The 24979-nt window shown below is 35.9% G+C and overlaps 1 protein-coding gene across 1 annotated transcript in view; it reads right to left on the reverse strand.

The window, feature by feature from the left end:
- The window catches only part of LOC145293073 (interferon-induced GTP-binding protein Mx-like), a 162121-nt gene that overhangs the window by 98159 nt on the left and 38983 nt on the right, over positions 1-24979 (reverse strand). Inside the window, exons 2-5 of the mRNA XM_080139424.1 lie at positions 22124-22180; positions 12681-12875; positions 10719-10871; positions 5681-5835 (exon numbers count right to left, since the gene is read on the reverse strand). Coding sequence (XP_079995550.1) covers positions 5681-5835; positions 10719-10871; positions 12681-12875; positions 22124-22130 — 510 coding nt within the window. The 5' untranslated portion in view covers positions 22131-22180. The remainder of the gene's footprint in view (positions 1-5680; positions 5836-10718; positions 10872-12680; positions 12876-22123; positions 22181-24979) is intronic.

Below are 24979 nucleotides of genomic sequence, written 5' to 3' on the forward strand. Positions count from 1 at the left end.
GATGTTTTTTTTTTTTAAAGTAATATTTATTTACCTTTAAAGATAAATACATATTTATTTTTCAAATAAATCTTTAAATGAGTTTTTTATTATTATGGTGAATTTTTCTTTTTACTGCATTAATTTTTAATGCTACATGACAATATGCCTGGTTTGATGTAAATAAAAGCATAAAAATGTTTCAGTTCAAAATCAAAAAGTTTTTATCATGTATCTCTGGTGTATCAAAGAACATTTTCATATATTTATTTATAATATATGTTTATTAACAACCAACTGGTTTTCTACATAAACCATATAAGTTCTTTCATTATTATGGACTTATATTTAAACCATCTTTAATTCATTATCATGGACTTTTATTTAAACCATATTTCAGTGAAAAAAACAAAAACAAAAAAAAAATAATCTCGTGGACGTATATGTGAAAAGCATATATAAATGAAAGCTTTGCTGGAAAATAAAGTAGGTGTCTTTAATACAAGTAGGTGAGGTGGTAAGCGACTATGCCGACGAGACAAAAAAACAATCCAGACATAAAAAAAAAACTAGAAAAATATGAACAAAAAAGTCGAATAAAAATAAGAAAAAGCTTGAATAAGAATATAATTTGTTCCATAAATTTAAAGTAAAAACAACACTTATCGAAACGCTGTTGTGGTTAAGTTTTTGCGAAAGAAATATCAGCAGTAATATGAAGCCAGAAATAAACATACACACAATCACTCACCCTTTTTCTATATAACTTTCTCCTTTTCTCTGTCTATCTCTCAAATGAAAGCATCTGCATGAATTGTAATGTAACAATCATCTAGCTAAGTTAAGAACTGATTAAATATTTTTCCAGTCTGTTATAAAACATTGTTCGTAATAGATTGAAAGAGATAACTCATGATATCGCTGTTGGGGTAACAGAATGTGGCGGCCATGTTAAATGTAATGAGTAAGCATTCTGTAATATTCGGAAAAAGCGAAACAAGAAATGATGGTTTATGTTTGTCCAGCGAATGGAATTGTTGGTATTAGTAGAATTGAAAAGAACAGAGAGTTTTTATTATTTTGCAAGATAATGTGTAGTTCATGTATGGTCGAATTACGTAATGGCGAAATGAAATAATTACAATGAATCAGGATAAGTGTAGACTATGAAATATTACCTATGGTAATAAATGGAGCTACCACTTTCACCCATGTTGTATTTGGAAGAGTGAAATGGAGCAGAGAAATTGTAGAAAATTTATAAATTATAATTAAACCGTTTAATTATTAGGGGAAAACATGCAGGAAATACAGCCAGGTAGCTTGACCATTTTGGAATAATGTCTAGTCACAGTGTTTCTTTTGGTATGCCGGTATTTTCTAGATGGAAATAATTGCTCCTATTTGATTATATATAGAGTTATATAACTGCGCAATACCTTAGAGCTTTGCAGTAGCATAAAATATACACTTATCACAGGGATTTCATTCCATAAAAGGAATTCATCAAACTAACAGTAGGCTAGCGAATTTTTATTCAAAAGCAATATACGTTTGTGTCGCTCACTATAAGTATGTATTTTGGCATATTACATATATACACACAAATGCTTATATATTTGTAGAATATTATGGTTTATTCTTAAAATGGAAACAGTATTTTTATGTGACATGTACATGACAACTAAGAAGCTGGCAGGCAAATACAGCGGACCAGAATGACTGGTTAAAGACAAGCAAGGACAAACCATCACAAACTCTGAAAAACAACTTGAGAGACAGGCGAAACACTTTGAGGAACGTCTCAACAGACCAGCTCTTGAGAACCCTCCAGACATCATTGAAGTAGAGACACAGACATCGATATAGATTGTGATCCCCTAACAAAAGAAGAGATCACCCTCGCCATGAACAACAACAACAATCCATGTCATCATCAACAACAACCTGTGCCATCATCAACAACAACCCACGCCAGGTACCAACAGATTGGAAAAATGGACACATTATAATGCTTCCCAAGAAAGGAGATCTTAGCAGCTGTGAGAACTATAGAAGCATCATACTCCTGTCAGTACTAGGGATGGTGTTCAACCGGATTCTATTGGAGAGGATGAGATACACAGTGGATGCTAGGCTTCAGGACCACGAGGAGGGCTTCAGGCAGAAAAGATCTTGTATTGACCAGATCGAAACACTACACATCATAGTCGAGCAATTCCTCATTGTACGTCAACTTCATGGACTTCCTTAAGGCTTTAGAGTATACACCATGACACTCTGTGGCAACTCCTCTGACACTATGGGATCCCACAAAAACTGACGAGAATTATCAAGGAGTAGTATGAGGGAATGGCTTGTCAGGTTGTACATGTAGGACAGTTGATATGTCGTTTCAACATAAGGACTAGCATATGACAGGGATGCCTTCTGTCACCATTCTTGTTTCTCCTCATCATTGACTGGGTGATGAGGAGGACGACGAATGGACAGAGAGACAGCATTCAGTGAACCCTCTGAACGACCTTGACTTTGCTGATGACTTCGCTCTGCTCTTCCACAAGCAGCAATATATGCAGAACAAGACCTCTAGCCGAGGCACACACACCTCTCAAGCTGGCCTCCATATCCACCCCAGCAAAACCAAGATTCTTAAAATCAATGACTTCAACAAAGAGGCCGTAAAGTTGGGCAACAAAAACCTGGAAGCGGTGGAGACCTTCACATACTTTGGGAATGTGATCAACCAGCAGGGAGGAACAGATGCAGATGTTAAGATCTGCATCGGAAAGGCAAGAACATCATTCATAGCCTTCAAGAACATCTGGTGATCCAACCGCATCATATTTCGCACCAAAATCCGCCTGTTCAATTCCAACATCAAATCAGTCCTATTGTATGAAGCAGAAATGTGGAGAACAACAAAGATCACCATTAGAAGAGTGTAAACTTTTATCAACTGATGCTTTCGAAGAATGATAAAGATCCACTGGCCAACTACCATCAGTAACACAGATATTTGGGGAAGAACCAATCAAGTACCAGCAAAGGAAGAGATTAGAAGAAGATGCCGATGGATTGGGCACACCCTAATGAAAAAAAAAACAACAAACATCACATGCCAGCCCTGATTTGGAAACCTTAAGGGAAGAGGAAAAGAAATCGACCAAAGAACACCTGGAGACGAAACCTGGAGGTGGACACCAAGCAAGCTAGCTACTTCTGGGAGGGGGGGGGGCTGGAGCAAATTACTCAGAACCATGGAAACTGGTGGGCTGTTGTGGATAGCCTATGCCCCTCAAGGAGCTCAAAGCTATGATGATGATAAAAATAATTTATAAAATTTGATGAAAGATCGACTTTTATAAAAAGAAAAAATCATTTTGGAGAAAACTTTTATTATCAATAATTTGACTGTCTGACAGATCTTGCTTGCTAGGACTTCAAACATGAGATCATTTTCCAGTACGAGCACTTGAATCTATATTTGTGTAGGTTGTGCTTTTTTTTTAGATGAGGATTGATAATTTGTATTATTCAGATTACAGTTTTCATCGTGAGTGTCATTTTCACAATGTTTCGGTCGATGTAATCTCTGACTTTCTTCAGGTGTAGCTTGTCAAAAGATTCCCAAGTTTAAGCTACACCTGAAGAATGTTGGAAATTACATTGACTAAAACGTGAAAGTAATACTCGAGATGAGAACAGTAGTCTGAATAATACAAATCATCAAACCTCATTAAAAAAATTCAGTAACATTTATTATTTATTAATGAAGGAGGAGTTTTTTTTTGTAGAGATTTCAGTTTATTATAATCACAAATTGTTTTATCTTGTTTTAGGCTCATACATCAATTGATGGTGAAACATACAGCCAGAATTTCTACCGAGAGGCAAGGATATTTCTCTGAAAAAGTTATGATTGTCATATGAGACTCCACCACGCCAGACTGTTGCTTTGAACTATGGCAGCACTTTTTCAGCAGGCTCATTGGTTGAAATTGTCCAACCAATGCCAAAGTTGACGTTGAACAACTGCAGATATCAATAAAAGGCAGCTATACAGCATTTTGCTTATTACATGGTCTCAATACACAATATGTGGTAGACGACACATAACATCACTGTATATGATTCATCAAGTTTCTTAAAGCAACATTTAGTGTCCAATATAAAGTACAATGGATTTGACTGAAGTTTAGAAAACTTTGAGTTTGTCACATTGTTAATAGCCACCTTTCTGATTTTGTAATGACATCGAAATACTTATGTTTCATTATACCTAAAAGTAAATTTACTTATTTAATAAATTTCAAGGAAAACTGAACTTTTTCATAATGTCTAAAAATAATTCCTTCAGTTTACTGCACAAATCTCCCAAATTCACAACCAGTAACAGATTGAATGGCAACTAAGCAATTCAAGGCGGATATGCAAATAATAAAACTTTTAAGGCACTCACACATTTACATATACAAAAATTAATTCACACAAAAAACATATTTGTTAATCTTTTATGACCAAATATCTATTAATAATGGAGATTTTGTTTATGTGTGAATTGTAAAGAAGTTTGTCTTTTTAATTGAAAACTTGTAACCTTTTTCTTCTTCCCGAGCAAAACCAGTAAAATTGAAACTGACGCTGTGACCCTACAACATACTTCTCATCCCAACTCTACAAGTTCAATAGCATTAACATGAATTTATTGCATGGTCCCCGAGTTTGGGAGGTCCATTTTGGACAACAATAACATCTTTGGGTACAACAATTCATATAAACTGGGTATACAGGGTGGAACGATAAATTTGTTGCCTTAAAGAAAACAACACTACAGATTTATTTTTAAACTTTTATTGAAAAAATCAATTCAGCTAACTTAATTATGTAGAAGAGCTGATATCTATTCAATGTAGCCGCCTTCAGCCTCAATCAACGCCTTGATACGGGTCAGGAACTAGGATCATGCGTTTTCCACAAGCGCTGGTGGTAGTTCAGCAAATACTCAGTGGACGGCGACGATCAAGCTGGCTTTGGTGTTGTGAAGGGTCATGTTGGTGATGATCTCAATGTATGACAAAACGAAATGGTCCAGTAGGTTCAGGTTGAGCGAGGAGGGGGTTCCAGTGAGAGAAGGGTACAAAGTTGTAGCATTCTTTCTGTACTTGATAGCTGACGCTGAGTCCTGCTGTCACACCCAAGGTTTGTCAGTGATCACCTGATTGCTCTGAAGATCACTACACTCTTCAGCACATACAAGTACACTTTGGTGTTGATTTTCAAGTCAACTTCGAAGATGTAAGGTGGCATCATGTGACCCTCACTTGAAACGACACCAAAGGCCATAACCGTGGCACATCACTCTGGGCACATCCTTGTTATTTGTGTCAATCCAGCAATGCATTTTGAGGGTGCTGGCAATGGTCCTGTTGTCATAATTTGGATCGGTAGAGAGCATGAGTTGTACAGTGGCGCATCTCCGATCTCACTCGTTGAACATTGTGTCACTTTCAGACATGATAGAAGGCTCCTATCACTCTTGGTTGGGATTTGTACACAACTGGCCAACTAGTAGATGGTCTGTAACAAAAAAAGAGAACTGGTTTTCATCAAACAGAAATGGAATCATGCCGTCTTTTCTAGGGCAACAATTTTATCATTCCACTGTTTATATAGATAGTCATGGTTAAAGTTTTGTTACCTGTTCAGGTAAAGTGTCGGCTTGGTCACCAACAGAGACCCGTGCAATACCTGGGAGATCAATAAGAGTAAGGTCAGGAACATGTGCATCTTCGACAGTTAGAGTCAAAAGGGATTCACTAATACCATTTTTGCCGTCAAGTATCTCATTTTGAGCTAAAAAATAAAAAGAAAGTAGGCTTTGTATATTTGGATTAAGGATTTTTTTTTTTTTATAATCTGAAAAATTACATATTTTTATCTCTGAAATCAATTAAAAAATGTATGTAGGTTTGTTTGGGAGGTTTTTTGACTTATGCTGCAGTCACTCTTTTTGTCAAGAAAATAAAATAAAAGTATAAATTCATTTCAACATTAAGAACAATTTTTTTTCTTCTTGTGTATGGAAAGACTAAAGGTTCAAAATTTTAAATGTTGAAATTCATTATTGCTTTAATCGGTTGCCTTAACTTAATGAGTTTTACAATTGTAAATTGTTGGCTAAAGCAGTGTTGTAAAACTAAGACTGATAAGCTGAGAATACACAGCCAAATGCTTATTAATATCTTTCCTCAATAAGATGGGGTTTTTTAAATCACTCCAGACAAGGCATGAGGCCACTTGATGTAAGGAGCTAAAAATAAAAAAATACTACTTCACTATAAAATATTAGTCAACAATAAGTGTTAGATAGATAGATTCCAACCCAGAAAACAGCATTCCTTCCCCCTTTGTCAGAAACATTGTTCATGGAATCACAAGATTAAAGAACAAAATAACAGGAGCAAGAGTTATAAGGCAGCCGAAAGTAAACCTAAACTCCACTTTCTACTCTTATTATTTTCTTGTCATAGAAATTTTAACAAATATTTACATGAATTCTTCCTATTAGTAAATAACAAAAAAAGTGTTGACTAGAAGCGGATTCACACAGTTTTAAGGGCCTTTTAAGGTAGCTCGAATTATCACATTTTCTTTTAATAAAATCACGACGACTTTCATAACGAAAGCTGGGTTTTTGTGTCACAAGAACTGATACCAAATCTTAGACTCTTAACTTTAAAACACAAGTGAGCATCTAATTTTAAAATCGCCTGCAAAGATGTACAAAAAAAATTAATTTGCCAAGATTTGGCTGATAGAAAAAATAATTTTTACTAATAAATCTACATAAAAATAATATCCATTTATATTCAAACCAGAATTTTAAATCGGAATCATCATCATCATCATCATCATCATCATCAGCAGCAGCAGCAGCAGCAGCAGCAGCAGCAGTCCAACCTATGTTTTACATGTTGGACTAGCAAAATATATAATTTTTTAACTGCATGTCATAAACGATAATTGTAAACCTCTCCTTAAATGAATATGTGCAAATACATTTGAGATCTTTTTTGTATTTCAATCTTGTGATGCACTGATTATCCTTTCTGCCTCTTGTATTTCAAACTCTTTTTGGTGATCAAGAGAAAAGGTTTAGCATTTTGGTTGCATTTTATTTTTTAATTTAAGAGCTGCCATGTATGTTACACAAATGAATTTGGTCTGCAAATGTATGACTGTTTTTTTTTTTTTTTTTTTACACAATTCTTTTTTTATAATTACTCATCTGTATAAATTGTTGAGCCTATTTCAGGTAGGGTAATCGGTGTACCCTCTTGAACACGTGTTTATTGAAGAAAGTTGAGTAAATATTCGCATGTCAAAATATTCATAGTGTGAATAATATGTGTATGTAAGAAATAGACGTATGTATTTGGCATTGTAACATCGTATATGTATGCTTATATGTGTACCTTGCTTTGTTAGTATACGTACAGCTGTGATTAGCAGTTTTTCTCTGTTTGCCTGACTCTTGTTAGTATGTAAAAATGTGTACACGAGATGAAGAAAGCTAGTATGTTAGGCGTTGAGTCCTTTCTGCTCTATCTTCCCTGGCCAAAGGCATGGGTGGTGGGGTTTGAGCATACGTTCTGGTATCTTTCAAGTGCAGCCGGCTTGAGAAAATTGATTTTGTTGACCAGATCTTATCAGAGTTTCTAAGTTTGCACTAGCTTATTACTTTCACATAGATGAGTTAGTTTTGGAGTTTGAAATGATTTCAATGATTTTTCAGTTGAAAATACTTGGAGTTCACACGCTCTTGTGAAAACTCATTTGCTTTTCGGAGTAAAATGTTTCCTCATCTTAAAGAATTGATGATGAAGTGTCATTTCATTTACATCATCTAAATTCCATGGCAACCTCATTTTTTGTATTGCATACAGCACTCGTAAATAAAAATGTATGCAGAGATTTTATTCCCAAGTGTACAAACACAGCAAAACATAAAACTGATCCAAATGAACGAACCACTCACACGAAAATCAAATAACTGTCATTTGTCATATTTATATGACTTCACAGATGAGCTGTTATCCCCATATGTGTGCAGTCAGTACCAACCCTATTCAGGGTTTAACCGGCTTCCTCCAAAGGAGGAAGTTTCATGGTAGTATGAAATTCACAAGCGGTCCCTAGTCACATTTATATCCCCGTTAGGGGAGATGACGACTTTAGGTTTTTGCAACTTTTTTCAGGGAGGTGTCAACATCCTCCTACAGACAGCACCTGGACTTCCCAAATTGGTCACCCATTTTAGTAATGACCAGGTTCAACGTTGCTTAACTTTGGTGATCTGACAGGAACCGGTATGTCAACGTGATTATGCCGTATATTATGCCGAAGATTATGCCAAAACTCATGATGATGCACAATGCACTATATCCAAAGGATGATCGTCACTCTATGCAAAAAGGGAAGATGGAGGAAATGGACAGGTTTGTATAGAAGATTTTGTAAATGACAAAAAAGAGTTAGAAAGATATAAAATGTAGAACACTGAAAGAATAATTACCACAGCAAGAGACACTGCAAAAACGAACAAGACAGAAAAAAGAGGAGCAAGGGATAAGACGAGAAAAGAAAAATAGGAAGAGAAACAGCTACACAGACAATTCATAAGAATGACAAAAGATGAGACGAATGAAAACACTTGGACACAGTTACAAAAAGGAAATCTACACAAAGAAACTGAATCCCTCATAACAACCACACAAGATGACGTAATTAGAACCAACCACATCAAAGTAAGGATCAACAAAACACAAGGAAACAGTAAATGCAGACTCTGTGGGCAAAGAAACGAAACAATAAACCACATAATAAACGAATGCAGCAAACAAGCACAAAAAGAATATAAGAATAGATACAATCAAGTGGAGAAGGCAGTACGCTAGGAATTATTCAGACAACTGCATTTTGAACAATAAGACAAATGGTACAAGCACAAACTAGCAGCAGTACTTGAAAACAGAAGCCACAGAATCCTTTGGAATATAGATATACAAATATAAATCCATCCAAGCAAGAAGATCGGGGGTCATAATAGTTAACAAAAAGAAAATGTGCTGCCAGATCATAGATTTCACCATTCCAGTAGACCATAGAGTGAATATCAAGAAGACAGAGAAGTGGAGGAAGTCCATGGAACTGAACAGAGAACTGAAAGGACTATGAAAGATGAAGAAAGTCAAGATAACACCACTAATAGTAGAAGCACGTGAAACAATGCCAGAAAACTTGAAAAGAAGAATGGGAGAGATTGGAATCAGAGGGATGCATGAGAAGATACAACCGATAACAATAATGAAAACTGCTGAAATATTAAGGAAAAACATTCAACTACAAGTGAAAACTGGACATATAGAAACTGCTACAGATGTAAAACAGAAAGAAACAAAGCACAGAATGATAAAAACTGAAGCTGTATAATTGTAATTAACCTCCCTCCCAAATTTTTTATCGTATCATCATAAACTGGCACCACACCAAATTATCAAAGAAGGGACAAGAAGAATGGAAAGGACCAGGAGAGAAAGCACTTACCAGGATTTCACTGGATGAGTGCAAACAGAACTGGGATCCTGGGGAGTCTTATTGCTATCCAAATCCCAGTGAAGATCAATGGTCGCTACCAATGAGAAATCAATTGTAATACTGCAAACTAATTTGCAAAGGTTATCAAAAGAAGTGGCGAGTACTTGAAATTTTTAATAGCTAAGAGGAGAAAGAAAGGAAAAAATTTTCTACATCTTATAAAGGAGTTCCATCTCTAAATCCTAAACTGTATTCTGATAGATAGTAGAACAACTCCCCTTTCCTCCGAGAAAAAGTTATTGGCTGGCAAGAATATATTATTACTGCTAAATATTTCCAATTTTAGTCATTTAAGTTACAACCACATTAGCACCCTAATATTTGTCCTCCTTGATTGTGCCTATTCAAAATAAAGTGTTAAACATGTTGTATTAATTTACTCAAATCCCTTCTACAAATTATTGCTAGACTATATCCATCATCTTTATTTTACTAGATATAGTCAGTTTCTTAATTGATGGCTTTGGTAATTTAAAGAATTATTGATAGTTGTTATTACTGGTGTCATACGTAATGTGATTTATTTTAAGCTACTAGGTTTTAAGAAAAATAAGTTTGAGTATTTAAAATTTTTCCTGAAACTAATTTCTCTTTCGTTTTTGTAATGTTGTCTGAATGTATTTTGTTTTAAATAGAAACAAAAATATATCTATACTGTTAGAAAAATCATGTTTTAATGTAGGAAAGTATCAAACATTGTTAGCATATTACTGCCATTTGCATGACATTACTAAAACAATATTTTTTGTAGTCATCTGAAATAACATGTTATTACCTACTTGTATGAAATGGAAGTAATCTTAAGAAATAAATAGGCTAATATTTAATTAAAACAAATTCTTCAGCTGATATCAGAAAAAGATAGAACAATATTCTTTTCTATTAATGTTGCAAGCTCACAGATTTTAAGAATATTCCTGGCCGGAATAAGCATTTTCAGAAATATACTAAAGTAAAGTACATTCTATTTTTATAAAGAACATGTTCATATTAGAAGCAAAAAAAAAATAAATAATAAATAAATAAATAACAAGAAGACCAGTCAGAATCAAATATACAATAAAGACTGTTCAACTTACCTTCTATGATTAATTTTTCAATGTTTTCTGGAGATTTAATATCTTTTTTAATATGTTTTCTTGATGAATCCCTAAAACTCAGTACAGCAGACCATTTTGTAGAATATTTATTATTCTTCATTTGTAATTGAAGGGGACACCTGGTAACCATACCTAGAATTAAAAAAGAAAACAAAATACAAGAGTAAATGGATATTATTGAAATGGGACACTTGTTGGTAGGCAGAGTGTCACTTACATATAATATATTCCATAGGCAGTGTTCGGTACAGAAAGGCATTTACATGTATTTACAGTGTAATGAGAAAATATGAAAAAGCAGCAGGGTGAAGAGAGAGAGGGTATGAAAAAAGTGAATCTGATGCATAGGGTGGAGATGTTGGTCAGTTTTATTGTTGACAGTACATTGAGAAGTTAGGTAAAGAGAAAAGAAAAGGAAAACAAAAGAAGTCGTATATCGGCTATTCTCCAGTTCAACTAAACCAAAGTCAGTTTAGTATAGAGTGAAGGATAATACAGGGTGACTCCCCAAAAAAACAAAAGCTAAATGGAAGCCATCTAGAACATATGCTGTAGAACGGAGAAAAAAGGGACAAAGATCCTAGTATTTTGATGTGATGTTTTGAATATAATAAACTAGTTATGATCAAATGTTTCATTTCATTCGGACAAAACACTAAGAAACGGGGCCTAATTAGAGTTGGGGCCTGTGTGTGTGTGTGTGTGTATATATATGTATATAATATATATATATATATATATATATATATATATATATTATATATTATATATATTATATATATATATATATATTATATATATATATATTATATATATATATATATATATATATATATATAGTTGCTTTTTCTTTCCGGACGTTTCATGAATCTTCAACATCTTGAAGATTCTTTCATTTTTTTACCATCTTTGAGGAATTTGAGGAGCCATAACGTGTGTGTGTGTGTGTGTGTTTGTGTGTGTGTGTGTGTGTGTGTGTATATAGTTGCATTCAGTTGTGTGTATATATATACACACACAACTGAATTCAACTACACTCCACCTGAATGTAAAACTGAGTACAAAAACTAAACACGATCGTGCATCTCCTTTCATGTAGAGAACAGAGTCAGATCAGTGGAATCTGATTTCCTTTGTCCACTAATCAACGCTTGTCACATCGATCCCTGCTGGAAAATAATTGGTTAATCACTATTCTCATGTCCCAGTTCTTAGCGGTCAGTCAGATCTTTACATTTTTCATCAACAATCAAGCATTATTGCAAATTGATATTTTTGCATTGATCAAAAATTAGTCTTAGCCAAAACAATTATTGTTTTCCATTTTTGTTTGATTTTTGCATTCAATTTATCATTCGGCTAATACACACGTACATTTACCTTGATATCTATTAGTGCATGTATAGTTAATGTAATCAGGGTTATTTCCTGGGTTAACTAGATGGATGACTAGGGCTAGGACAACAGCATATTCTTGTGTGTATCCGTTAATATCATACATGCTTTTATATAGAGTGATGTGGTTCTCAGTTGATTAACTGTTTATAACTGTGTCAGATATATACTCGAGAGTTGTAACAATGAAAAGAATATGTTGTTGTCATAACCCTACTGATGACGTACTGGGGTTCTGCTCAAGTCATAATATTACAAGATAGTTAATACCTCCAACTAAAATTATAAAATATAGTTAATACCTCCAACTAAATTCATAAAATATAGTTGATATGTTCAACTAACTTTGTAAAATATAGTTAATTACTTCACCTAAATTCATATGATAAAATGCACTGCCATGGCTTAAATAACATAATGATACACCTAAACTTAGGTAATAAATAAAATTTTGAATAAAAACATTTTATTCTTTATGAAAATTAAAAGAAAAAAATGACTTTTTTTTTCATGATAGTGAGATTTCAAAGAAAGTAAATATATTACCTGAACCACGAGGAAGCTGAATTCCAGAAATAGCTTCAAGAATTGAACTTTTTCCAGAACTCTGATCTCCAATTACAATAACTGTTGGTAAATGTAGACTGTCATCCAAGCCATAGTTCCGGAGGTTGTCAATGGCATCCAGAAATGGGCGAACTTCATTGTCAAAAATTTGAGGTAACACATCTAGGTTGGAAGCTTAAAAATTAAACAAAAGATTAAAAATAAACAAAATATTTTCAACATTTGAATGTTGAACTTTGTCATATGTCAATCTTTTTTGGTAGAATCTTAAAAATAATAAAAACAAAATCCAAAATTTAAAAAGCAATTATCAAAAAGTTGGGCCTGTAACATAAATTAGGTAGTCATAAATTAACAATTATTCTTATGTAAAAAAAACAAAAAAACAAAAACATGTCAGTATTTTTCCACAAATTAAAATTCTATTTTCATAAAATAAATGAATTTATAATTATTCTAAGAAGTTCGACGAATATCATATTCCAACTGTGAAAAAGTGCAATGCCATTCCTGCAAACATTAAGTTCTCTCCCTTTGTATGAAAAGAGTTCTGTTCTTTGTGTTCGGTTCTTACAGTTATCTCCCTTGCTTGTTATTGTACATAATTGACTGAAAATCGAAAATTAAGGTATTGATAAATGGCCGCGTGCCTGTGATTGGAGTTATGTCAAGAGTAAACTAACATCGCCTTCCTTGCACGACATGTCAAATGCAACAATGTATGCTCGACCTTCCACAAAAATGTCACCATCAAAGGCCTGTTGCAGCAGGTCGGTAGGCAGTATAGAGGTGCGGTGCACCAATCGATCGTACAACTATAAGGTAGACACAGAGGCAAAAAGATAATGGTAATAGCAAAATAAGAATCAATTCACTTAAAGACGAAGAATCATAAATGCAAATGGTAAATTTACATCATCAACGCTTTGATCCCCATCTGGCATCAATTGAAATGGATGGCTCTCGTCTAGGGGAGGCTTCATGTTTTGACAAGCTTCTTGACTTGACCTTTACTCCTAATCTTAAATGGAACACATACATTAAATCCGTTGCCAAGGCCGCTGGAAAAATGGTGGGATCCTTCTATCAGTCCAGTAGATATCTCACTGCTGATGCAATTCTCTATCTATATAAGAGCCAGGTACGTCCAAGGATGGAGTTCTGTTGCCACATCTGGGCAGGAGCTGCTAGAAAGGACTTATCCTGCCTTGATAAAGTTCAAAATAGACTTCGTAGCCTTGTAAGGGATGTCCTTTTCTCTTCCTTTAAACCTCATTCTCACAGAAGAGATGTTGCGAGTTTGTCTCTGCTTTATCATTATTTACATGGCAGGTTCTCGACTGTGCTCCATTCTATGGTCTCCCCTCGCCAAACTTTCACAAGAAACACCCATCTAGCAGAAAACACTATCACTAATTTCCCCCACTTTTTATCTGTGCCTAAACCAAAATGTAGATTCCATGAACAAAACTTCTTTCTTAGAACTGCACGCCTGTGGTATTGTCTTCCGTTTTACTGCTTTCCAGCTGACTACAATATGGTTGTCTTCAAGTCTAACGTACACAAGTTCTTGATGAGCCGTTCCATATAAGTTAACAAATTTACCGAATCTCCATTGGTAACGGTTACTATATTGTCCAATTTCTACTGTACACTCTTTAACCTTATCCTCGAGTGGCCTCTTGGCCCTGATAAGTGGTGATTCCTATGTAAGAAAAAAAAAAAAAATTAAAAATTCTTGGAATCATGGTCAGTTCGAGTGAGACAGGCTCAACATCTGGAACGGGACAGCTTGACATCAGTAGACACTGAAGAAGGTAACAAGACGGCAGTGGGTACTGGAACAGGGTTTCTGGGCATCAGTAGGCATTGTTACGAGGGGCGTGCAATAAGTAATGCCTCTGACCCACTTCCCATAGAAGTAGAGCAACGAAACTTGGCACAGTTATTAGATTTTCTCTACATAGGAACTACCTAGAGATATGCATTTCTCCCATCGTTTGATGCAGCTCTGGAGACCGTTTTTGTAGAACACCCCAGCTTGGTCCTCCAACCACAACGTGACTTCAGAAATCAAGGCTGCATTATCTGGGAAACGCTTTCCTTTCAAAAAAAACATCATGGCTGGGAAGAGGTGAAAGTCAGAGAGTGCAAGGTCAGGAGAGTAGGGAGGATGGGGAAGGATTTCATAAACACACACCCGTGCTCCTGATCTGGTGACATGCTAGTTGTGGACTAGAGCGTTGTCCTACAGGAGGAGGGTTACTTTGCTGATCTTGCCCCACCTCTTGATTTTGATAGCTTCCCTTAATTTCCTCAAAAATGAAGCATAATAGGCTCCTGTAATTGTGGTACCCTTTGCCAGGAAATCTGTCATCACTACTCCGTCCTGGTCCCAGAATATTGTGAGCATGACCTTGCCAGCAGAGGGCTGCACCCTTGCCTTCTTTGGAGGTGGTGAGTCCAAGTGCTTCCACTGCATTGACTGGGCTTTGGTCTCTAGATCATAGTGATGGACCCAGGTTTCATCCTGTGTAATCAGTCTTTTGAAAAACTTGGACTCATCTTCTTGGCACATCTGCAAATTCATCCTCGAGCACTCGATGCATTTTCGCTTCTGGAATGGTGTGAGCAACCTGGGAATCCATCTGGCAGACACCTTATGCATATGCAAATGGTCATGAATGATAGTTTCCACAGACCCTGTACTAATTTTGACATCTTGGGCTATTTGGCGAATAGTAATGTACCGATCTTCCAAAATGGCAGCCTCAATTTGACAGACAGATGCCTCATCAATGGCAGAAGGGGGGGGGCCGGGTCTGGGAGCTGTTTCCACAGACTTCCGGCCATGTTTGAATTCACGATGCCAGCATTTTACAAGGTCATATGGTGGGGCATTATCACCATAAGTTTCTTTCATTTCATCAAAAGTCTCCTGTGGTATGCATCCTTTCAAATACAAAAACTGGATCACTGCTCGACATTCAACAGGCTCCATTTCACATCTGACTCAGTTCAAACACCTGTAAAACAGAAACCATAATTAGTTCAGAACTGTAATTTGCCACATAACCTGTAGAGATATAAATCATTGCACACGCAAAATTTCAGCTAGATCAGACAACTGGAAGTGGGTCAGGGGCATTACTTATTGCACAACCCTCGTATGAGTAGCCAGACATTGATAAACTCTGGAATGGGTAGTCTGACGTCGACTGGCACTTGAATGAGTAGCCTGATGACTACAGGCACTGGAACGGGTACCCTGATGTTGATAGGCTCTGGAGTGGGTAGCCTGACGGCTACAGATACTGGAACGCTGCTGAGGACTGCTGGAAGTTTTGGAAGCTGCAGGAAGCTGCAGAAGGAACTGAGGGTCGCAGGATGCGCTGGAAGCAACAGGAGTGAGCCAATGTAAGCTGGTTGTAAAAGGATAGTCTGAGAAAGCAGGCAGGCAGTATAGTTGCGTACATATAGTTTGTGGCTTGCATACAAGTACAGGGTGGAAGGATAAAATTCTCGCCCTAAAAAGATGAGATGATTCCATTTCTGTTTGATGAAAACCGGTTTTCATTTTTGTTGCAAATCATCTACTAGTTGGTCAGTTGTTTAAAAATCCCAAGAGCGATAGGAGCCTACTATCATGTCTCAAAGTGACACAATGTTCAACGAGCAGAGATGCACCACTGTATAACATGCTCTCTACCGATATAAGTTATGACAATAAGACCATTGCCAGCCCCTTCAAAATGCATTGATGGATTGCCACAAATAACAAGGAAGTGCCCAGGGTGATGAAAACAAAGTTTCCGGCCATGGTTATGGTCTTTGGTGTAGTTTCAAGTGAGGGTCACACCATGTCTCTCACATCTTCAAAGTCGACTTGAAAGTCAACACCAAAGTGTATCTGGATGTACTGAAAAGTGTGGTGACCTCTGGTGTAATCAGGTGGCTGCTGGCAGACCCTGAGTGTAGCATCAAGAATCGGTGCTGGCCCACAAATCCAAAGAGACCCACGCTTGGCTTCAGAAGAAATGCTACGACTTTGTACCCTTCTCTCACTGGCCTCCCTTCTCCCTCGACCTGAACCTGCTGGATTACTTCATTTCGTCATACATCTAGAACATCACCAACATGACCTCTCACAACACCAAAGCCAGCTTGATCGCCACCATCTGCCGAGTATTCACTGAGCTCCCACCAGCGCTTGTGGAAAAGGCATGGTCTGAGTTCCAGACCCGTATTGAGGTGGTGATTGAGGCTGAAAGCAGCTACATTGAATACACTGCAGGTTGAAATGTGTTTCTATGTACAAGTCTGTTTGAATCCTATAAAGCACAGAGGAGCAAACAAGAGATCCAGGATCTGTCACTGAAGAGATAAGATTGAGGTTTATGCGTTAAATTTATGCTATGCTTAAAATAATCACATACTAAGTTCATTCGTCAACATATATGCAGATTACATTACCATCTATGGGAACACTTCAAAGATCAAAAATGACGAAGATCTCCAAATCTCTGTCTTTCGCCCTTGAGTACATGGTGCAATGGGGGGAAAGGTGGCTGGTTAATTTTATGCATCAAAACCAAGCTTCCATCTTTTCACCATAAGTGCTGTGATCCCTATGTGGCCCCAATTGATATGAATGGCTATTCATCTGAAAAAAGCTCCGCTGGGTCTGACCTTCACTTCTGATTTAAAATGGAAGACCTACGTTAAATCAGTTGCCAAGGTGCCAGAAAAATGGTGGCATCATTCTACCATGCCAGAAGGTATCTTACTCCCAACACAATCCTATACGTGTATAAGAGCCAGATAAATCCTAAATGAAGTATTGTTGGCAGATCTAAGTAGGAGCTGCTAAGAGCACTCTTTCCTGCCTAGACAAAGTTAAAAACTGGTATTGAAACCTAATAGGTGATGTCCTTTTCTCTTCTCTGCAACCTCTTTCACACAGAAGAGATATGTTGAGCCTGTCTCTGCTCTATAGTTATTTTTATGGTAAGTGCCCGTCCAAGCTTTAATCTACTGATAGATATCGGAGACTTTTGTTCCCATTGAGTTTGTGTTTTGCATCGCTTTATTTTTATACTTGTGAGCACATGGTTGCAGTGAGGGTATTTCATATGGAATACGCCCAATATTGATAAACTATGATTATTCTACCAAATATTATCTATATATCTATAAAAGTGAGAATGTGTATGTGTGTGTGTGTGTGTAATGACACTTCTCAACCTATATACTAAACAATTTCTTATCTACAGACTGGAAATTTGGCATATAGTGTATTCAGACATGTGGAAAAATACTTAATCGGTTTTCGTCCAAAAAAAAAAAAAAAGGCTACTCAGGAATGAAAATTGAAAAATTGGTATTTGGGAGTTATCAGATTTTTATCTGTTTGTCAACTGTTTCATAACTTCATTATTGTTGAAAATAAGTAGGCCTAAAAACTTCCTTATGTTAAAAATAAGTAGGTCTGAAAACACTTTTTAAAGATCATGTCAAGCTGGTTTAATGGTTTTTGTACCGTCCTTAGATTTTGGTTTCAAACTCAGCTCGACTATTTCATTTTTACTTAGAAGAAGTGAACTGTTTAGAAAAAACATAATACTCACATGCACATGTCTTATTTTCTTTTCTTTTCATTTTTTTTTTTTTTTAAAGAATTTAACGTTATGTTTAATACCTATGGTATTTCTGTTTACAATGAATAAGAAATCTGCATTAATTAAAATATAATATTTATGTGTATGACCGGGCAATGCCGGGTGGCCTGCTAGTATGTAATATTTGTTTTACTTTACTAGTTCTGCTTTCTTTACTAAAAACACTGCAGGTTAAAAATGGTTGGCCAATATCAAACATAATTCAACTGAAAACTTATGCATAATTTATATGAACTCTAGGCCATGGTTTTCTTTCTTTCGTGTATGTAAATTATTCGGATGAAAATTCTTTATTTTTGCATTTTACGACATCCACCGAATCTCCATTACAAATTATTCCATTTATTATCGATAGTTTTGTGCCTGATCTCTTTCATATGACTCGAAAAATCACTCTTCAATTCGGTTTAAGAGCGAGTCTTCTAATGTCTACGAACCTAGTTGATTCATAGGTAATATATCAGTTTCTAATCAATGCAAAAATACGTCAACATTTTTCAGCATTTTGTCCTTTTTTAAACTGAAGATGAGATAACACATCAACATATCGTATGGTATTCTTTTTTTTTTTCATTAATTTTCAATTCAAATTTTAAGTGATTAGCTCATCTTAATATTCAGAATGTCATAAATTTTTCCAATGGTTTTCTAGGATTGAAAATAAATTATAAGGACTTATGATAGGATTTCAGTAATAATTTTCTAATAAAAATTGTCTTGCTTTGGTCACACGCTATGTGATTAGTGATTATAAGTGATTCCTTTTTCTATATTAGAATAGTTTATTTCAGCCATTTTTAATGTCCTGGAAAGAACTGGATGTCTAATCCTGGGACAAAATTACTAGCATCTGTAATGTTACATCTTTATGAGAGTAAAAAATCTTTACCCAAGGTTTTTTTTGGTTTTTTTTAGATAACTTCTTTGAATTTAATAATGGATGCTTCAAATTCTGTAGTCTTTATTCTCGGCGAAAAATACTTGAATTCCACCAGAATATTTTGACAGGAAATAGCTATAAAAATTAGCCTGAGATTTTATTGTTTATTTTTCAGGAGGAGAGGCTAATATTTCTGTATTAAATTTGGAGTATGCAAACTTCTCATGTTTGAAATTTGGTATTCGAGGCATACTCATTCTTTTATAATTAAATATACATTTATATACATTTATGTTTGGTTATAGTCATTCCTGATGTTCTTAGTTTGTTCTATTGTCTTAAAAAAAATCAAACTGACTCCACGTGATAGACACGCAAAGGGTGATAATAGTTGTGATTTCTTGAAACTGGTCATCTATTGCAATTTTTCAGAATAATTTTTGTAAAACACTCATGTTAATGAATTATAGTATGTTTTTGTTACAAGATAAGCTGATCTAGCTATTTTAGAAATAATAGACTTACCCAGAGACATGTTACTAGGTAGGGATTTATGGCATTTGTGGACCCAGAATAATGACGTGTACTTCTGTAAAATACTTTTGCTGATACATTTTTTGTAAATTATAGCAACTATGTTTGTCTTAATTATAATTGGCCTGAAAGGTGGGGTTGGGGTTGACGGACTAATGACGTAATGATCGTGCGATCTCCGCCTCTCACTCTCTGTCTGTTCGTCAAACCTTTTGCTTTTAATGACAAATTCTTTCTTTGTTCCATCACATGTCAACAATATGGTATTTTCTTTGTTTCATCAGAGGTCAATATGTGTGTCAAAGTTCAACATGGTATTTTCTTTGTTCTCTGCTAACCTGCAAGTGTGTGTGTGTGTGTGTGTGTGTGTGTGTGTGTGTGTGTGTGTGTTCGTTCGTTCGTTCGTTCACAATCTCTAAATTCCTTTATCCAACAGTGTGATTGTAGGTGTCAGGGGAATTTTGCCATTACTAAATAGCAAAACCATAACATGGTTAATCAAGAGAAGAATCTATCAGATATGTACACAGTGTGATGATGATGATGAATAGAAGTGAAACCTAGATAGTGAAGATAAGGAGATGTGTGCAGAACAGACTTTGTTGGTATGGCCGCATTGAAAGAATGAGATTTCCTCGGTTAGTAGATATAAAACAGTTTAAAATCGCAGGTTTAGTGCATGGGAGAAGGCCAAGGAAAACACAGGAGGAAGTGATAAAGATGTAGTTGAGAAAAAGAGAGCTAAATAAAGACCTGGCCAGAAATAAGTCTGTTTAGAAGTTAATGCTTTTAAAGTCACCCAATGCATGCCAGCATGGGGAAAAAGTACATTAAACTGATGAAGAAGAAGAAGAAGAAGAAGAAGAAGAAGAAGAAGAGCAATTTAAGATTGAATTAGATAAATTCATAAGTAATGATGAGAAAAGAGTTATGGGGTCATTTTGGGGAATTAACGGATGGAATATTTCATAGAATTTGTTTGGAAATCAATACTTTTAAAGTCATCCAATGCATGAGAAATGAACGTTGAACAGATGACGATGAAGAAAAAGAAGAAATTGAAAATAGCAATTTAAGATTGAATTAGATGAATTCATAAGTAATAATGAGAAAACAATTATGAGGGACACAACTAACGGATGGAATATTTCACAGAATCTGATCCACACATTGATGTCGTATTAATGATTTAAGAAGACATTTTTCTTTTCACGTTCTAAAAGTTCAATTTAATAAAGTAAAGCAGGTCTGTTTTACATAAAGGATATTCAGCTCCCGTAAAAAGGATACTCTGGATATGTCGAAAATAAAAATTTGCTCACTTTTTTCCTCTAACCAAGGGCAGAACAGATACTACACCTTGATCCATGCTCAAACGCCAACTTCAGCTATGAAGGAAAGGAAAGCTCTAAAATAACAGCAAATAATGTTTAAAAATTTGGGATGAGGAAACATGCACAGAATTTTGAACAGAATCCTTTATTTAATTCATGAGATTATTACCAAATTTTTTTTTTTTTTTTTTTTTTTTTTTTACACAGTGATCACCACTTATCAAGGCCCGGAAGCCACTCAGGGATAAGGGTTATTGCAAGTACATTACGTTAGTATGGATATTTGATGAAGTGTTTAATTAAGGGGGCGGTTCATTAGGAATTTTTTAACATTGGACTTGAAGACATCCAAGTTGTAGTCCGGAGGGAAGCAGGCAGACGGAACAGAGTTCCACAGGCGTGCAGTTCTAAGAAAGAAGCTTTGTTCATGGAATCTGTGTTTTGATTTAGGCACAGATATAGAGTGGGGGAAATTTTTCACAGTGGATTCAGCTAGACGGGTGTTTTTCGTGAAAGATTGGCGAGGGGGGACCAGAGATTGGAGTTCAGACGAGCACCTGCCATGGAAATAACGATAAAACAAGGATAGGCTCGCAACGTCTCTTCTGTGGGAGAGAGGTTGCAGGGTAGAGAAAAGGGCATCCCCCACTAAGCCACGAAGTCTATTTTGTACTCTGTCAAGGCAGGATAGGCTGTTTTTAGCAGCTCCTGCCCAGATATGGCAACAGTATTCGATCCTTGGACGTACTTGGCTTTTATATAGATAGAGAATTGCATCATTAGTGAGATATCTTCTGGAGTGGTAGAAGGATCCCACCATCTTTCCAGCGACCTTGGCAACAGACTTGATGTACGTGTTCCATTTCAGATCAGTTAGTAATTAGTAAAACCAATACAAAAGTCAGAGAAAAGTGCTATGTAGTGCAGATAGCCATCAGCCTGTTGTACCTCTACAACTTACACACAGAGATAAAAAATAAAATAAATTTAATTTACCTGTCATTTTGAAAAAACTGGGAAGCAATGTCAATCTGAGGGTTGCGTGAAGGAAGTCTGAAAAGAAAAAAAATCAGTGAGTGATTTTTTAGAGCTGAATTCTACAGCTTTAATTTCGTTTAATTTTTTGTTCCACTTTTCAAACTTTTAGTAATGGTAGCAAAACAACAGCACTTTATTTTGTGCAACAGATCAGTTGGACTTTTAAGCCTCTTATTTTTCTTTTCTTTTTTTCTTTTCTTTTTTTTTTGTTGTTTGCTAAGTATGATGAAGATAGGGGATCAAGACCTTCTTCATCAAGGTCTGATGACTGACCCTGGTTGGCCTTTGTCATGGCTGGAGTATTTAGGGTTATGCTTGTAGGCATCACCTAATCAAATAAGTAATTGTTAAACATGAAGCATTGAATAAAGAAGCAAAACCTCTTTTATAAACGAAACAACGGAAGGAGTTATTCAATAACAGGTTAGAATAATTGAAGGAACAGAATGCTTGGCTATGTGGTTTGGGGTTTGTTGCGGACCAGGATATAAAATACCCTAACTCGCTACAAGAAAAAATAATGAAACGAATTGAATGAAGGAAACAAAAAATGCAAATGCTGGAATAAAATAATCATGTTTATTTTCTGTTGAGAAATGAAAGTCTTCGGTGTACACATGTTCATTCAGCCGTTGACGACTACGCGTTTGGAAGGAAAGGGGAATGCAATAGAGAAACGCAAAGTGGTAAGCCGGCCTGTAGAAAGAGAGGGTTAAGCTCAGTAGAGCGTCACGCACTTGTCTGTTTTGATGGACCAAAGGCGTAGGGGAGATAGAGTGAGAAAAGTCAATCCAGTTCATGGAGAGAGAAAGCGTATAAAGTGTACTTGCGCTTGCCCCACATTACAGTAGCAGGGAAAGTGATGCTAGAACACGCGGTCGGTTCGTCGACTCAACAGGTCGAACGCTGGTCCGGACGAAAAAGGGAAGTTGACAGGTTTTGTTGACTTTTATACTGGAGTTAGTCTTCTGGGTGCACATGTCTGGTTTTCACTTTAAAGGAAGTGACGTCACAGCTCAGGTGTGTGTATGTGCATGAATGTGAGTGTGTGTATGAGGCTGTGTACATGCATGCGTGTGTGTGGGTGTGTATATGTGTGGGAAAACATGTTCGAACAGGTTCCCTCATGGATTTCGGTTGTTTCCTATGTATACTTCTGTCGGTTTTCTCATGGTGCCAATCGGCAGTTATTTCTGGTGAAATCGTCGATGCTAGAAGACGAGGGAAAAGAGAAAATGTCTGTCTTTGCTGGTGGTTGGTTTCTCTCTTAGTCCAACCCCGAGTCCAAAGTCCTGGTGAGTTCTGTTGTCCCAAGAGAGAAGTTGGGGACAGGTCTGTTCCACGTGAAGTTGTCATCAGTCCAAGATTTGAGAAAAGAGAGAGAGAGAGAGAGAGAGAGAGAGAGAGAGAGTGCATTGCTGGTTTAACCTTTTATTAACTCGGTCATGTGACTAAGAACTGGCTTCTGATTGGACAAGCCAGGAAAGAAGTATATTTAAAATCTTGAGCCACGAAAATGTGCTCGTGTTTATGTCCCTTTCAATTTCGTTTTCTACAAATACTATTCCAGAGATAGAAAGGTTTATACAATAATTTAATTCTTTCTGCCTAGTGCATAAACGGGTTAAGGAACCCTTTTTTATTCTAAATGCTGGCCTGTTAGTATTTATTTTTATTCTTATTTATATTTTTATACAAGTTTCTCATTGTCTATGACTTTTTATTTTTCTTTATTAAAAGCTGTCCTCTGTTAATAGAGGAGGGTGCCTGGAAGACGTACTGGATGGCTTAAGACAACACACCATTTTTCTTATTTAATATTTGGTCTGGGTTTACTTCAAATGGGAAGTATCCTCATGTTAGTCTCTCTGACAAACCACTATACAGAGAGACCGGAGACACTTGAAGGTGGTGTCTAGTTGACATTCAAGTCCTCTCCCAAAATCAGATCTAGATTGATTAAAAAAGTCAATGGATAGATTCACATGAAAATCTGGTTTATGATCCCTTTAAAATAAATCTAAGTGTTCGTAAGATCAATATTTTCGTATATTTTTTTTTTTTATCTTTAGTTCAACTAATTTTTTTTAGCCTTTACGTTTTTATGCATACCATAATTAATTTCATAGCAATTCATAATTTTATCCATGGAAATCAATAAACCCTTCTTAGCTTTTCTAAACTTGAGAATTTAATTGGCCTTAAAACATATTATTTTGTTTGTTTTGTTTTGTTTTATTTTACTTAATTTTGTAAGCTCATCTAACCTATCTATATATATATCTATAAAAGTGAACGTGTTTGTGTGTCTGGCTGTGTGTCTGTCTGTGTACATTATCCTACGCAATAACTCTGTAAATTTTTAGTCTACAGACTCGAAATTTGATATACAGGGTCCTGAGATTTGGGAAAAATCTATGTGATCGGTTTATGGCCAAAGATTTGGAGATTAAGAGGTCAACGTTCAACGATTTGACCTTTGAGAAACTCCTCCGACAATTTGGGGTCTAAACACTTGAAATTTTAGATATGGGTTCATTGGACATGGATCTAACTTAATAACTTGATTTGAGCCCAAAACAATACATTTTAAGGGGTCATAATAGGGGTCAAAATTAAAAATATTGACTTTGTTTTTTTTTTGCTCAACAAACACATCCAAACACCCGGGCAACGCCAGGTACCCATGCTAGTATATCTATAAAAGTGAACGTGTGTGTCTGGCTGTGTGTCTGTCTGTGTGTCTGTCTGTTTGCGTACATTTCCCTATGCAATAACTCTCTCAATTTTCAGTCTACAGACTCGAAATTTGAT

This window comes from Euprymna scolopes, chromosome 14 (assembly GCF_053919585.1).
Source record: "Euprymna scolopes isolate OS-2025 chromosome 14, ASM5391958v1, whole genome shotgun sequence".
Lineage (NCBI taxonomy): Eukaryota > Metazoa > Mollusca > Cephalopoda > Sepiida > Sepiolidae > Euprymna > Euprymna scolopes.